A 15289-nucleotide genomic window follows, 5' to 3' on the forward strand; every position below is an offset into this window, starting at 1 on the left:
CTGCTGCAAAACCTAAGCTACTGGAACAAAAATGTTTTTCACAACTGCTTCAATTTACTAGGCTGGTGAAAGCTAACATTCAAACAATGTAGAAATTCACTTGACACGCAATCTAAAAATCCAAAACCATCTGTGATTAAAATGTGAAATGCAATTACTCTTCATCTGCTGTAGCTCCATTGGAAAATAGAATGGTTTTATAAGACATTTCTTCATTAAAGCTTTAAAAGCTACAGCGGTGTCAGTTAACATACGTGACTGCAAACGTGAAACGATACATCTGCGTCAAGAGCAATGGTTATCCCATATTGATTTCAAGAATATTACATGTAGATTCTTTTATTTCTTTCAAAAAAGATTATTTTCCAAAGCTTCACTGGAATGACATCACCCTGAGTACATTCTCTCTAGTTGAAAATTTCAGTAACAAATAGTTTTGAAGTTACAATTAAATACTTTTTAACTCCTTTAAAGCAAGTCTGAAACATTAAAGAGACTAATTGCATATTACATTGTAACTATTTAGTATTACCATCAATCAACTTTGCCTTGCTGCTACAATTAAAAGACTTTTACAGTTACAGTGTTTATAGGCTTCACATCCAGAAAAGCACCTTACAAACATGTTATGAAGATGACTACAGATGTACATAACAGGCATTAATGTGTCTTCACAACTTATGGCTTTTGCTCAGTCTGTGACTCTCCATCTTATGTGACACATATATATCTTTTACAGTAACAGTGTGTTATTTACCTGTTGCTAGATAATGAATTACCCCCAAATTTGATGGTTTAAACAAGACTTACTATTTCACAGTTTTTCTGACTCAGGAATTCAAGAGCAGCTGAACTCAGTGGTTCTGGCTCATAGTCTCTTCGCGAGGTGGCAGTTAAGATGTTGGCCACAGCTACAGTCATCTGAAGGCTTGACTAAGGCTGGAGGATCCACTTCCAAGATGGCTCACTGACATGGCACTGCCAGCCCACAGCTCTGCGCAATGTGGCCCTCTCCAAAGGGCTGCTTCAGGATCTTTTCAACATCGGAGCTGACTTCTCCTAAAGCAGTGGTTCTCAACGGAGGGCAATTTTACCTCGGGACGTTTGACAGTGTCTGAGACATTTTTTGGCTGTCACAACTGGGGTGTGTGTGGGAGGGTGTGCTACTGGCATCTAGTGGGTAAAGGCCAAGGATACTGCTTAACATACTTCATAATAAAGAAGCATCTGGCCAAAAATGTCAACAGGACCAAGGTTGAGAAACTGCCCAAAGCAACGATCTCAGAGAAAAAGCAAGATGGGGGCCACAATGTCTTTTACCACCTACCCTGAGAAGTCACACTCCACCATTCTGTCACATTCCATACATGAAAGGAGTGAGTCACTAAGTACAGCCTTCACTCAAGGAGAGGAGAATTAAGCTCCATCCCTTTAAGGGAGGAGTATCAAATAATTTATGGCTATATTTTTAAATCATTACACTTGGCAACTTGATTTTTTCTTTATCAAAATACTGGAATTTTCAAGATATCGCACTTCCTTTTGGGGAAACTAGATAAGAACATTTTTACTGCTCTAGAAAAATCACTGAAATTCCATTTAACAAAGCTACTTTTGAATCCTCGTGAGTAGTGTCTGTTAGCAGTTTTTGATGACCTGATCTAGAAGAATTCTATTAAGTATAAACATATACAGTTTGATGTAGAGAAAAGTAAGTAGTCAAAAGATTTGAGTTCTAGTTTTGGATCTGGCACTTCCTAGCAAGAGATCTTGGCCAAAGCTTCTATGAGCCTGTTTCCAAATCAATCAAATGGAAGTATCATCAGCCCTCCTTTCTCACAATGCTGCTTTGAGGCTCAAATAAGATAATTATGTGAAATTACTTTATGAACTTTAAAAGGCAGGTAAGTTTTAAATGGTCTGAGTTGAAATGAACATGCTATTATAAAATGGTTTCATGATCAGCTTCCAGCATGGGGTTTATCACATAGTAAATTCTCAAGATATATTTTTAGATCTCTTATTCTCAAATTTGAGGTTGAGTACATCTCTGAAATAACAGCAAAATAGGGCAGATTATGAAAATATAATTGAGGGCCCAAATCCTTGATCACCTGTTGTCATGCACATTTATTCAGCAATCATTAGACAGGATCTAAAAACGACTACAACCAGCAACATAATGTAGCCAATACTTTAGACCCTGAACTGAAAAAATTATTCCTTTATATATTTGTTTTCCAATTTAGATTTGTGAGAGAACAGGAGCTGTAGTTTATTTATCTGTTTATCCTCAGGATCTAGCCTAGTGCCTAGAACATAATGCAAGATTAATAAATACATACCAAAGCAGATCGTTCCTTTGCTTAAGGAACTGAGAACTCTAGCTGGGGAGTCAGAAGGCACAGACACACACACAAACAAATTACTAAAGACTTTAACAAAGCAACACATTTGCTTCCTCCAATACACTCTGTATGCTCCAGTCAGACCAATTTTAAAACACTTTTCCTAGCTACTTTATAACTCCAGGAAACTTGAACAGCTCTCTCCTACCTAGAAAAATGCCAATGCCTTAGCCCTACTCCAGACCTAATTCTTAATTTCTGCGGGTAGGACCCAAGCACCTGTATGTTTAAAAGTTCCGCAAGCAATTCTGAAGCACAACCAGAATGAGAACCACAATTGGGTTCAACCTACTGGAGATATTCCTCCTGTCAGGCCAGAACATCTCATGTCTAATTCTCTTAGTTATGTTTTCTCCTGTTACCTAAAAATGTTTCCTTTCTTTCTCTCCAAATACTACCAATCCTTCAAAATAATCTTCAAACCCTTCCTCTTCCACAAAACCATTCTAACTACTATCATCCACAATGCCTCCACATCTCTACAGACATCAATACCTTTTTTTTCTTTTTTGAGGAACATTAGCCCTGAGCTAACTACTGCCAATCCTCCTCTTTTTGCTGCGGAAGACTGGCCCTGAGCTAACATCCATACCCATCTTCCTCTACTTTATACATGGGACACCTACCACAGCATGGCTTTTGCCAAGCGGTGCCATGTCCGCACCTGGGATCCGAACTGGCAAACCCCGGGCCGCTGAGAAGCGGAACGTGTGAACTTAACGCTCTGCCACCGGGCCGGCCCCCATCAATACCTTTTTATATATATAGTTCACTAATATTTTATGACTATTTCTTTTATACACTAGTGGGCATTTAACAGTCTGATGAATGACCAACAGATTTCTTTCACTACAGTAAATCTAAAACATAAACATGAATATAAACACATATTTCAAAACTTCCAAAATTATGTTGCCTTAAAACCTAGAGTTATAGAAATCTTCAGGTAATTGGCTCATTCCTTGATTATAATTTTCAGGACCATGCATTCATCAGTGCTAATGATGAGCTCCCTTCATATATTAGCTCCACATATCCAAGGCTGAACCACACAAGTTTATAACATGAATCTATCCCCAGGGTAGTTAGTACTACATCTCTGAGATTGTCTTCAAGAAGTGTGTAGAAAAATAATCAAGGGAAAGCACGAAACATTACCATTTCAATACACTCGAAATCCACAGGGTTAGACATTCTTGAGATAGGTTTAGAAGTACAAATTTAGATGTAGAGTATATGAACAAGGCTATTGTTGAGACTGTATCAGACAATGAATTCAAAAGGAATATGCATAGAAAGTATTAGTGTTTCTATCTTTTTGCAGGTAGAAGGTTCAAGTTATCCTATCTAGTTTTTACTCAGGGCCAATCAAACACATTGGGTTATATAAGTAGTTCTCAATCAAGGATGACTTTGCCCCCAGGGACACGTGGCAATGTCTAGAGACATTTTTGGTTGTCACAACTGGGGATTGCTACTGGCATCTAGTGGGTAGGGTAGAGGGACGCTGCTAAATATCCTGCAAAGCACAAGATAGCCCCCCACAACAAAAAAAATTATCCCACCCAAAATGACAATAGGATGAGTAATCCTAGGTTATACTACATTTGGGAAAATAAACATAGCTTGACAAATGCTCATAATACTCACTGTCTGTTCTCTTAATTTACTTTTTTCCCCCCTTTAGCATCAATATCATTTAATTTATTGAGATTGCTATTTTCAAAGCAGATTATTCAAGGCATAAGGCATTTAGGACTCTAAACTAGGAATCAGAAAATGAAGGAAGCCAAACTTATAATGTCAAAAGAGGAAATTATTAGAAGTACATCAATATATGATACCAACATCGATATTTCACTTCAATGTAATACTAAGATCATTAGGGAGTCATATTTTATTATACCAAAGAAGAATAATTTAGTTTCACCAGCATTTGGTAGCCTGAAGAAGAAAACATAAATAGAAACTATTATGCAAGTCTAAGTTCAAGAAAGTTCAAGCTAGCTAAAGCCCTAGATGAAGGATTTGACAGAAGGAGGAAAAAAGAACTAGCTATTGAGGATAATAAGAATAAAGCAATTATTTCTGGGAATAAAGTTATATATACTATGAGGATGCGGAAATACAAGAAAGAAGAATTTAATATACACTTGTATAAACCAGACACCTCAAGCTGAGCATCACAGGATAGACTAAGGGCATGATTAGGGGCATGAAATTTGTAGGTAAGAATACTGTCACAGCTGAGAGACTACACCAAGTAGAAGGATAGGGCTGGGTTAAGGATCTGGATGACCCTTACCGTCAAAGTTCCTTTCTTCCCCTAACACACAGCCTCCCTGAGCCCTCGGCAGATCAAAAGAAGAAGTTCTGATCTCTTGCGGGCACACGTTGAAATCATCACTTTCTGGATCTGAATCACCAGATGGAAAAGCTTCTCTGACACAGATTTCCAACACATATCCTTGCATAACGTTGCCCCAGATGTAAAAAGTGATCAGCACGTCACTAGACTCGAGAGATGCAGAAGAATCTGAAAGATTTCAAGGGAAGCACTAGAAGTATAAAGGTAGATTTGACACAGCAACTTAAGCTGAAAGAATGCAGAAAAGAAAAGCTACAGAGGACTTCCAGAGCAATCTCTGAGGAAACAATGTAAATATGTCCCTTCTAGACTGTTATTTTCAAAAGCTGGAACCCTTCCTGCTTTTTTGTTTTTTTAATCTTTGTAAACATAACACCTAGTACAGTGTCTAGCACTGGCAATACAGAATCAATGAATTTAAGAAAACAAAGGGGATAACTGGTGTGCTTTTTTTTTTGGCATGGCCATGTGTTGCATGATGCCTACACTCTGAACCATAAGCTTGGAAAAGCAAGCAGTGCATACTTGTGGGCAGACTGACAGTAAGACACACATACTTACATACCTTCCTTCATGTCACAGGCACAGTGACAATACCACCAAGGCCTAGGAGGAGGTTTTGAGGAAAACAAGGAAATCTGCAGCAACATCATTCAAAGTAACAGGAGCCAACATGTTCAGGGTCTAAAGTTACTCAGACAGCAGGTCTAGACAAAATAAACATTTGTTCTATTACCTTTTTGTTATGTTGCCATGGGAATCTGTGTTTAGGAACACTTATTTTCTGCAACTAGATGATAGAGCAGTAAAAGGAGGATAGCTTTCACAGAAGAGGAGGGAAGCTTGTTTCTGTAAAGGCAGGGAAGACAATAAATCCTATGGGTCCTTACAGGGCCACATATGTGTAGAATCTTTCCATCTACAAGATTTATTCAAGTTAACAGAGATGTCCTTGGGAGCTCACAGCCAAAACATTAGTAACAGGTAACAATAATCCAACTTTTACCAAAATTACTACAATGGGGTAAAGGCAGAGGAACGTAAAAGCAGATACAGAGCCAAATAAGACAGAAAATAAATGAGATCTTAAATGCTGAAGGAAGGCAAAAATGACTTTTAAAATATGACCCAATAGTAAGAAAAAACCTAGAAGCCCAAAGAAGTTAGAAAACATTCAATCTGCCAGCAGGCTAATCTTTTGTCAGCAGAAGTCCAGAGCTAATCTCTTTGTTCCCTTCCTTTTGGCAACGGAAACCTGAAAAAGTGAAGTAAGCCCATGTTATTTAAAGAGCTGGCCTGGAGTACCCTGAATTTCCAGGGCCCACCGAAAGTACTGGCTCTGGTACTGAGCCTTCTGGAATGAGACTGTGAGCAAGGGTCGGGGCTGTGCACCAATTCATCTGACTCCTCGATTCCACCCTAAGCTAAAATTAGCACCTCTAATGGGTATGGAACAGAAATGAAAAAATAGGGACCCTAGAGCAGAGTGATCTGTTAAAATGTAAGTTAGTTCAGGTCTCTCCTGTAGTCATAACCCTCATGGCTCCCCCTCCAATCAGAGGAAAAGGCACAGTTCTTACAAAGGCAAATAAGCCCCTTCATGACCCCTGCACATCTGTAGCCCCTCTACTCACTTCTCCTACTACTATTTGGCCCCTGGTTCATTCAGCTTTAGCCATACTGGTCTCCCAGCTATCCCTGGAGAAGGAGGCCTTTTCCTCAAGGCCCTTGCACTTGCTGATCCCTTGGCCTGGAATGTTCTTCCCTCTCCACCCATGTCCAAACAGTGTTCTACATCACCGCCCTGAGGTCTTTGCTCGATTGTCACTTTATCACTGAGACCTACTCTGCCTACCCTCTTGAAAGTGCAGCACAGCCATCCCAGTATTCCCTCTTGTTTCCTTGATTCATTTTCCCCACAGCACTTATCATCTGACATGTTATAAATTTTACTTATTTATTATCTGCTTCTACTTCCACCCCCAACTAGAATACAGTTTCTTATGGGCAGAAATTTTTGTCTGTTTTGTTCACACTCCATTTCCAGCACCTAAACAATGACCCGTACATAGCGTGTACTCAAAGTATCAGTATAACACACAGACTCCTGTCCTCAAGGAGATTAGCATGACCCATCTTTCTCTCCCTTTGCCTCCACAACCTCGTACCCTATAATACCTCAAAGTTCACATAATCTGAAATCTATCCATTTGCCAAAACTTAGGGGTCATCCTGGACTCCTCACTCTTGTGTACCTCTTTCTCCCATACATTCAGCCTGGGAGCCAAGTATGTCAGAACCCAGGACCTACTTGTCAAAAGTGCAGAATTTACAGACCACCATATTCTTCTTTCCTAGAATAAATTTTTAAAAGGCTAAAATGCTGGAAAATTGGTTAATTTTACAAATCCTAAAAACATATGTACTTAATTTATGGAAGTACTACACAAAGACAAACTACTTCTAATACCGAAAGCTTCATTTACAAAAAACATTTCAAATTTAAAGGGTTTTTTTTTTTTTTTTTTTTTGTCCTGAAGAAACACGTGCATGACTTGTAAGTACATGGCAACCATGAGACCAAATCTCTAGGCTCCAGGTCAGGAGAACCCACTTTTCAATGAGGTTTTTTTGAGCACTACAGTAATTATACCTCCTGAAGAGGAAGAAATCAATACCAATTTTCACAGTAAAGAGCAAAACTCCAATGTATTTTCAAAGGCCTAAAGAGGCAGTTCTTTCTATTTATATTCTATACTTACATAACACAAACATGTAGAGATAGTCTCACTTTTACAAGATGCACACGGAAGAATTTCAAACCAGCAGGATTCATAAATTCAGGAATTAACTACTTGCAATGCCTAATAATTCTTTGGGAAAAAAATTTAATCTGGCAATGAGTTCATTTTTGGCTTGTCAATTCTGAGGAAGAGACGTGACTTGAATGAGTTAAGTCATTACCCCTCAGATTAGCTGGGAAATGACACTGGTGGGACTGGTTTCATACAGTCACAGCTTATGGCAAGTGACCCAGCAACACTTTTCTTCAGAAAAGGAGGGATGGAGGAGGAACAGCACAAGAGAAGCTATCACCACACGATCTCAGCAGCCTACATGTACAAGAAAGGAGACTTCTAAAGTGTTGTAATCTCACAACCAAATCAAAGTAGCACTGACAAATATGCCCTTCCTTTAATGAATGAGTCCAGCTCCTCTTCTGCATAAGTGGGTTAGTAATACCAGGCTTCATAGAACCAGGGGAGGCTGAATGATAACGCTCTGAATGAAAATACTTTATAAAGTGTAAAATCCCATAAAAATGTCAGTTAATACTAAAGTGAGAGTGATCTGGCCCAGGGAATTCTTCCACCTTTGAATCCTGAGCCCCAGGGGCTCAGCATCATCTGCACTGTTGCCCATGAAAGGCAAAGTCAACACTATGAGTTAGAGGGAAATCAAAAGCAGAGTACTCCTCAGCATCAGGAAACTGACAGAACTGAAAAGCCAGAGGTCCAGGATAGCCCTATTTTAAAATGGGAGCCAGTGGAAAAGTATCAGTGGAAAAAGGGGATTCAATAAATAAAATATGACTTTATAGCCAACTTGACAGAACTCTTTCTTAAAAGTCTTTATATACAAACATTTGCCATTATGTTTAAACATTTATCGATTGGCACTGGTAACATGCAGCCAATCACCTTGCTTTTGTTTACAAAGAAAAGCAAATGGCAAGAGAGATCAGCATGGGCCTCTTATCACCTCCAGAAAAGTAAAGAGCACACTCCTCTCACCGATCAGGAGTCAAGAAAGTCATCTTTGCATACTCAATAATGATGTACTTTTATTTATTTGTACCCTGTCTTATCCTAAAGAAAAAAAAAGATTTAAAATGGTGAATGGTCATTAATACTAAAAAAAAAAAAAGCTTCATTTATTTTTATTATGTTTATTTATATACAATCTGTTTCACAAAGCATTTAGGAAGTTGGATTTGATTTCTTAGTAAATTTTGCTATCCTCTTACTAAAAGTCTTGTTACATGTTTTATATACTGATGATAAATATAAACTGCACAGTACAATGCCTGGAACCACAGTAAGCAATCTGTAAAAGGTAGTTATGACTCTCATTAGGCTACAAGCTCTCTGAGGCAATGGACCATCTTGTTCTGTCTTATTCAGTACTCTATCTCAAGAAACCTAGCCCGCGATCTGGTCCATAGCTGGTATTCAATAAATATTGTTGAACAAACAATTGAATATGATTTAAGAGTAATTCTCAACTCTCACCTATTTTATGGTTACCAGTGCCCCACACCCTCTAATCAACAGCAAGGGTCTGGAAAAACCATACCCCAGAGGAAAGGCATTTAAGTTCCTGTTTATATTTCCTTAAACTCACCACAAAGACACCCCCTTTCTGTCCTAAAACCACAAAATCAATGCTTTGCAACAACATATTCTTAAACAATTCTGCTTCATTTCCCCTACAGACACTGCACAAAGTTCCTTAAAACTGCAAAACTTAGTTTAGTTCCCTTTACCCCTGAAAAAGGAAAGGCTTGTTTGTAAAACCCTATCAATTCTCAAATTCCTAGTCTGATTCCTTGATCTTTGATTCATACTTGGCTACTACACAAGCTCCTACTTGCTTTTTTTTTTTTTTACTGTATACTTAGTACGAATTAAAATAATGAAAATAGGCTTAATATAAAAAAATGTTTTAAGTTACACATCAAAGTGTATCACACTTCAGAGCAATTAAATTCGGAAAGTGACATATTTCAGTGATGCTGCATTCCTTAAAATACTTCCAGATTCTTTTTTGCAAGAGACTTCAGATCCAGTTCTACAAGTCATACAAGAAACTCTGTGTCATCACTTTCTAGTTACAACTCCTATTGGACATAAAACAGTATCACCAACCTGATTGCCTAATCTTTTTCACCAGACTTGAGCCCAAATACTTTAAATTATTTGGATTCAATTGGATTTTGTTATTCCCTAAAATTAAATGTGCTCTCAAACGATGAAGATGGTGAAAAATAACACTCGGTCCAAAATGGATTCTAAAAAAAGTTCCAAAACAATGTTTTCTGCCACACCTGAAAAGTTGCTTATTAAAAGAACTTCGAACTACTCTGAATCGGAAAACACTTGTATTTTCATTACAAGTTACATTTGTACACAGTCAGTTGTCACACAATATCAGTTGTATCTTCCACCACCAATATGCTCTACCTTACACCTTAAATCCCCTTAGCAGAACTACTACTAAAAACAGACAAACCAAAAAGTGCCTCCCTGAAAGACACACAAGAAACTTAACAGTGGCTGTTTCTGAGGAAAGGAACAGCATGGCTGGAGAACAGGAAAGGAAGAGACTTTTCACTGAACATCCTTTTACAACCTTTTGAACTTTATACAATGTAAATGTATTATGTATTACTTTTTTTCAAGATTGGCACCTGAGCTAACATCTGTTGCTAATCTTTTTTTTTTTTCCTCCCCAAAGCCCCCCAGTACATAGTTGTAGGTCCTTTTAGTTGTGGCATGTGGGACACCACCTCAGCATGACCTGATGAGCGGTGCCATGTCAGCGCCCAGGATCCGAACAGGTGACACCCTGGGCCACCAAAGCAGAGTGCACGAACTTAACCACTCCTCCACGGGGCCGGGCCAGTGTATTACTCATTTTTTAAAAATCTGTTTAACAAAATTACTTCCAAGTGTCAGATATTGCTGGCTTCTATAGCCAGAAAAGTACAGTACCAAAGAAAGACAGAGTTCACTTTAATGGCCCTTTACTGTAAATCTGGATCTCCAGTTACAGTGCACAGCTATTTTCACACCAACAGCAGGGGAATCTTGCAAGCAGTTCTTTTCCAGTTCACTAAACTTCCCACAGTCAAGCAATTCTGCTGTATCACTCCACTTAAGTTTAAACATCACTGGAAACAAAAACTTGGTACTACAAAAATTAATATGTCAATTCAAAAATGGAGGTAAACTAATGAGCTATTAAAGGAACAATGATCCAAACATATCTTTGAAAATCAGCAAATCAATTACATATAAATATATAAATGCTGCAAATTCCCTTAAAATGTAAACTGCCATACTCTAAAAATGCAAAAAAAGATATCAAGCAGGGTACCATCAGCCAGGGAACTCAAGCAGCCTGAACTAGAAAATGCAATATGATCTGCTGCTGGACACAATTGCACAATCTCGATTACCCAGAAGATTCTACCAAACAGGAAATTCACGATGTGACTTTAAGAAACACAGGAATTACATTTAAAGATTAACACATCAAAAAGCCTGGAATTTGTTCGGAAACAAAAAATAACTTCACAGGCCCCTTTTCAAATGACGCACGTACACGAATTACACGAATCAGTTTCAGATCAAGAGCTCTCAAATTATAGTAAATCTAAAATACAGTGTATTAAACCTTGGAAGTGAGAGAAGTGCGTGAAATATTTCAGGTCCGGAAATTTTACGGTATCAATTTAATTACAAAAACACAATGTGAATTAAAGTTGAAAAGGGCCTCTTCTCCCCTTTGGTATGTATTCTACATCTTAAAACCATCGTGTACCTTAGGCTATCCATGCAGATAAGTTTCCTGCAAACACCCTAAGGGGCTTTAAGAACACAGTATTGGCAAGAATTATCGCAATTTAAAAATATTTACAGTACCTCCCAGCATTGCTAATAACTTTTGATCCTGAGGGCGCCCAGCGGATGTGAGTCTCCCTTGCTCCAAGGGAGCAGCCCGTTTTGTCCCCCGGTCCCGAGCCAGGCCGAGCTCCTGCAGGCACTGCACCCACCCCCGCTCTGCAGAAAGGAAATACACTTTCGACAGAATCGGAAACGCACCGCTCAAGCTGGCACCGCGCTCCCCGAGATAAAGTTGGTATTTTAAGCTCCACGGCTCGCTGCTAATTCAAGTGTGAATTCAGAAAGAACGCTCCGGAGAAAGGGATTTCGACACAGGTTTGCAAAAAAAAAAAAAAAAAAAGCGCGGACCGAACGCCCTTCGTCGTCATTTTTGTTCCGATGACCGCAGTCTCCTGTCGCGCTTTGCCCTTCTGCTTCTCCTGGGCATGGAGGGCAGTCTCCGGGGAGGGTCCTTCTGCTCGACGCCAGCAGAGGGACCCCCGAAGAGCTGCCCCCGGAGCAGCAACCCCCCCCCCAAAAGGGAATGCAGCGGGTGCGAGCCAGGGCCGAGCTCCAGCACCACCGCCCACCGTGGAACTGCGCCCTGCACGCGGTCGACCCCCGACCTGGGGGCGCAGGGCGAGGGGTGCACGGCGCGCAGGGAGCGCGGCACAGGGTCCAAGGGGGATCGACGCCCTACCCCAAGGAAAATTCCTGCCGCTTGGCGCATCGCTGAGCCGTGGGGACAGGCCTGGCTCTCAGGCGTGAGGGGCCACCCAGCCCCCCGAGGCCCCAGCCCGGTGACACTCACCACACGGAGCCATAGGCGCCGGAGCCCACCGGGGACAGGTTCTGGTACCGCTCGGGCACCTCCCAAATGGTCTTGTTCAGCTCCTGCCGGTAGAACGTGGGCCTCTCCTGAGACATCTTCCAGCGGCGGCCGCGGGGCGAGGAGGCGGCCCTGCGGGTCCCGCCTGCGCCCGCACCCGCTCCCCGGCCCTCGTTGCCCGCCCGGCCGGCCGGGGACCCCGCGCTGGCCGCCCGCGCAGGTGCGGCTGCCGCGACCCGCCGACTCCCGCGCGCGCGGCCGCTGTCAGCCCAGCGCCTGGACGCGCCCCGGCGGCTGGAGCGAGCCCTGCTAAGGGCAGGGGCGCGCTCCGGGGCTCGAGGCTGCGCCCGCCGCGCTCTCGCTGCACCCTCTCCCCGACCAGGCCGACTCCGGGCAGCGCCGCCGGACCACCGCTCCAGCTGCAGCGCCCGCTGAGTTGCCAGTGGTCGCCGTTCCAGAGCCAGCGAACAGGAGCCTCCCGCCGTACTCTCGCGAGAACAGCTCCCGGGACTCTCCGCGAGCCGAGATTTTACCCAATATGGAACCTACCCCCGGGAGGGGGTTGAGGAGGGGAGAGGACGGGAGGAGCAGTTCTCGCGAGAAGAGAGCAACAGCTGGCGACCAGAGGCAGGAACTCCCGGGGACTGTTCTTAAAAGCGCGAAGGCGGACCCAGGAAAGAAGAGATAAGCGGGCGACACGTGCCGCGTGCGCCCCACCGTGGTCGGCGGGGCAAATGCTTGGTTCCAAGGGGGAAAGGGACAGTGACAAATAGGGCGTCGGGAAAAGAGCCAAACGATCTTTGAACTTCGGGTAGTCACCAGCAGCCGAGCACCTGCTCAACGGAACCCTCAATTTCCAAGAAGTACTTGCATCAAAAAGAGACAGGTTCAGGCCCGAAAGCCATTGCATTCCATCTGCTCAAGGACATATGGCTAACTCAGGAATTCTGACGAAATCTGTCCCCAAAGCAAATATTAGCTCTGCCTTAAGGCTGAGGTTTTCCACCCAAATTCTCCTAGTAAGTTCTCAAACTTTTATGTGCAGAAGATTCACCTTGGGAGTTTAAAAACGCATATTCGGGGTGCCGGCCTCGTGGCTGAGTGGTTAAGTTCGCGCGCTCAGCTGCAGACGGCCCAGGGTTTCATCGGTTCGGATCCTGGGCACAGACATAGCACCACTCATCGAACCACGCTGAGGCGGCATCCCACATACCACAACTGGAAAGACCCACAGCTAAGAATATACAACTATGTACCTGGGGGCTTTGGGGAGAAAAAAGAAAAGGAAAAAAGTAAAATCGTTTTTAAAAAATGCATATTCCGAGGCCAGCTCTGTGTTCTAGTAGTTGAGTTTGGAGCACTCTGCTTCGGTGACGGGGTTCCCGGTTCGGAGACCCGGGCTGGACCTACACCACTCATCAAAGCCATGCTGTGGTGTGACCCACGTACAAAATAGAGGAGGATTGGCACGGAGGTTAGCTCAGGGCCAATCTTCCTCACACACCCTCCCAAAAGAAATGCAGATTGCCAGGACTCACAGGGAGTCTAACTGGACGGGTCGTGATGGGCATGAAGAATGTGCATTTGTGCAGTAGGCCGCAGGGAGTTCTGATTCAGGAAAGTTTCTGGTATCTCCCTTTGAGAAGCATTTTTAAAACCATTACCCTGAGGGTTTCAAACTGACTCCTGCCCCGAAGAGTTTCCAGTCAAGAGGAATTTAAGCATTTAATTCATGCCTCTCAGAGGAAGAACAGAGCAGAGAGTGATCTTCTGGCCATGTCGCATTAGGCAAGTCAATAGACTTTTCTTAGTCCTTAGTTCCAGTTCGTGCAAAAGAGAATTCCTGCCTTACATTCCCACCAAATGGGGTCATTTGTAAAGCTCAACAAAATAATAAATGTGAATGGACAAGGTATTATAACCCCATACCGACCCCCCCACGGCTACCAACCTATTCTTATGCTAACGCTTGTTACAAAAAAGCAGAAGAATTGGACCCTATCTTATTCTCTTTGTTATGTCTCTTAGAAATAACTAAATTCAAGCCAGGACACTTCTCATCACTTCCCACGATTATTCTCTTTTGTGTTATGCGTCCCTTGGAATGCTCAGACTGTGCCTGTCTTGTCCCAGCATCTAGCACAGTGCCTAGAACATAAAAGGTACATAAATATTTGTTGAACAAATTATGAACAATGACCATGATCTCAAATTAGAAGGTGGTGCAGGATCCTCAGTTCTCCTCAAGGGAAAAATAAATAAAACTCAAAACCAGGGTCATGGGTGATTCATGGAAAGCTTTTTTTGGATTCAATGTGGCTTAGCCACATTCTCTTGCCTATGAAGACATGCTGCTTGAAAATGTTCCAAGCCAACCTGCAACGTTAGGGAACTTTCTAAGAAGTAATGGAACTTGGACGAGGAAGTGAGAGCAAAACTGTGCCTGTAAAAACATGAGAGGTGTGGGGCCGGCCCCTGGAGTAGCGGTTAAGTTTGCGTGCTCCACTTTGCAAGGGTTCAAGGGGATCCCAGGCACATACATACACACCCCTCAGGAAGCCATGCTGTAGGGGAGTCCCATATACAAGATGGAGGAAGATTGGTGTAGATGTCAGCTCGGAGCCAATCTTCCTCACCAAAAAAAAAAAAGAGGGGTGTGAGTGGGAATCAAGGTGATGAGTGGATGGATGCAAGAAACTTGGAAGCGGGAATCCTGAGAAATTCATATATTTATCCAACAAATTGGGATGATGAGGTGAGAGTGACAGAAAGCATAAAGATGAAGAGAGCAGTACATTTACTCGCTCATTAAACAAATGTGTATTGCATGCCTGCTTTGGTGCAGATGCTCCTGATGGAAAGGTGATTGAAAGACAGAGTTGCTGCCTGCATGGAGCTTCCAGTTAACAATCCTTCCGTCGGGCTACACAAGTTTATTGAGCACTCACTATATCTACCACCTTGTTTTGGATACTGATGATACCACAGTTAATGAAAGAGATAAAAATACCTGCCC

General features: G+C 42.2%; 1 protein-coding gene across 2 annotated transcripts in view; it reads right to left on the reverse strand.

Moving 5' to 3' along the window:
* The window catches only part of MAPK14 (mitogen-activated protein kinase 14), a 67663-nt gene extending 54889 nt beyond the window's left edge, over positions 1-12774 (reverse strand). The window contains exon 1 of one of the 2 annotated variants that reach the window (XM_070515019.1): positions 12256-12774. In XM_070515019.1, coding sequence (XP_070371120.1) covers positions 12256-12371 — 116 coding nt within the window. In that variant the 5' untranslated portion in view covers positions 12372-12774. The remainder of the gene's footprint in view (positions 1-12255) is intronic. The other variant, XM_014830901.3, reaches the window with a different exon arrangement.
* Positions 12775-15289: the final 2515 nt, after the last annotated feature.

Source organism: Equus asinus, chromosome 8 (genome assembly GCF_041296235.1).
Source record: "Equus asinus isolate D_3611 breed Donkey chromosome 8, EquAss-T2T_v2, whole genome shotgun sequence".
Classification (NCBI taxonomy): domain Eukaryota; kingdom Metazoa; phylum Chordata; class Mammalia; order Perissodactyla; family Equidae; genus Equus; species Equus asinus.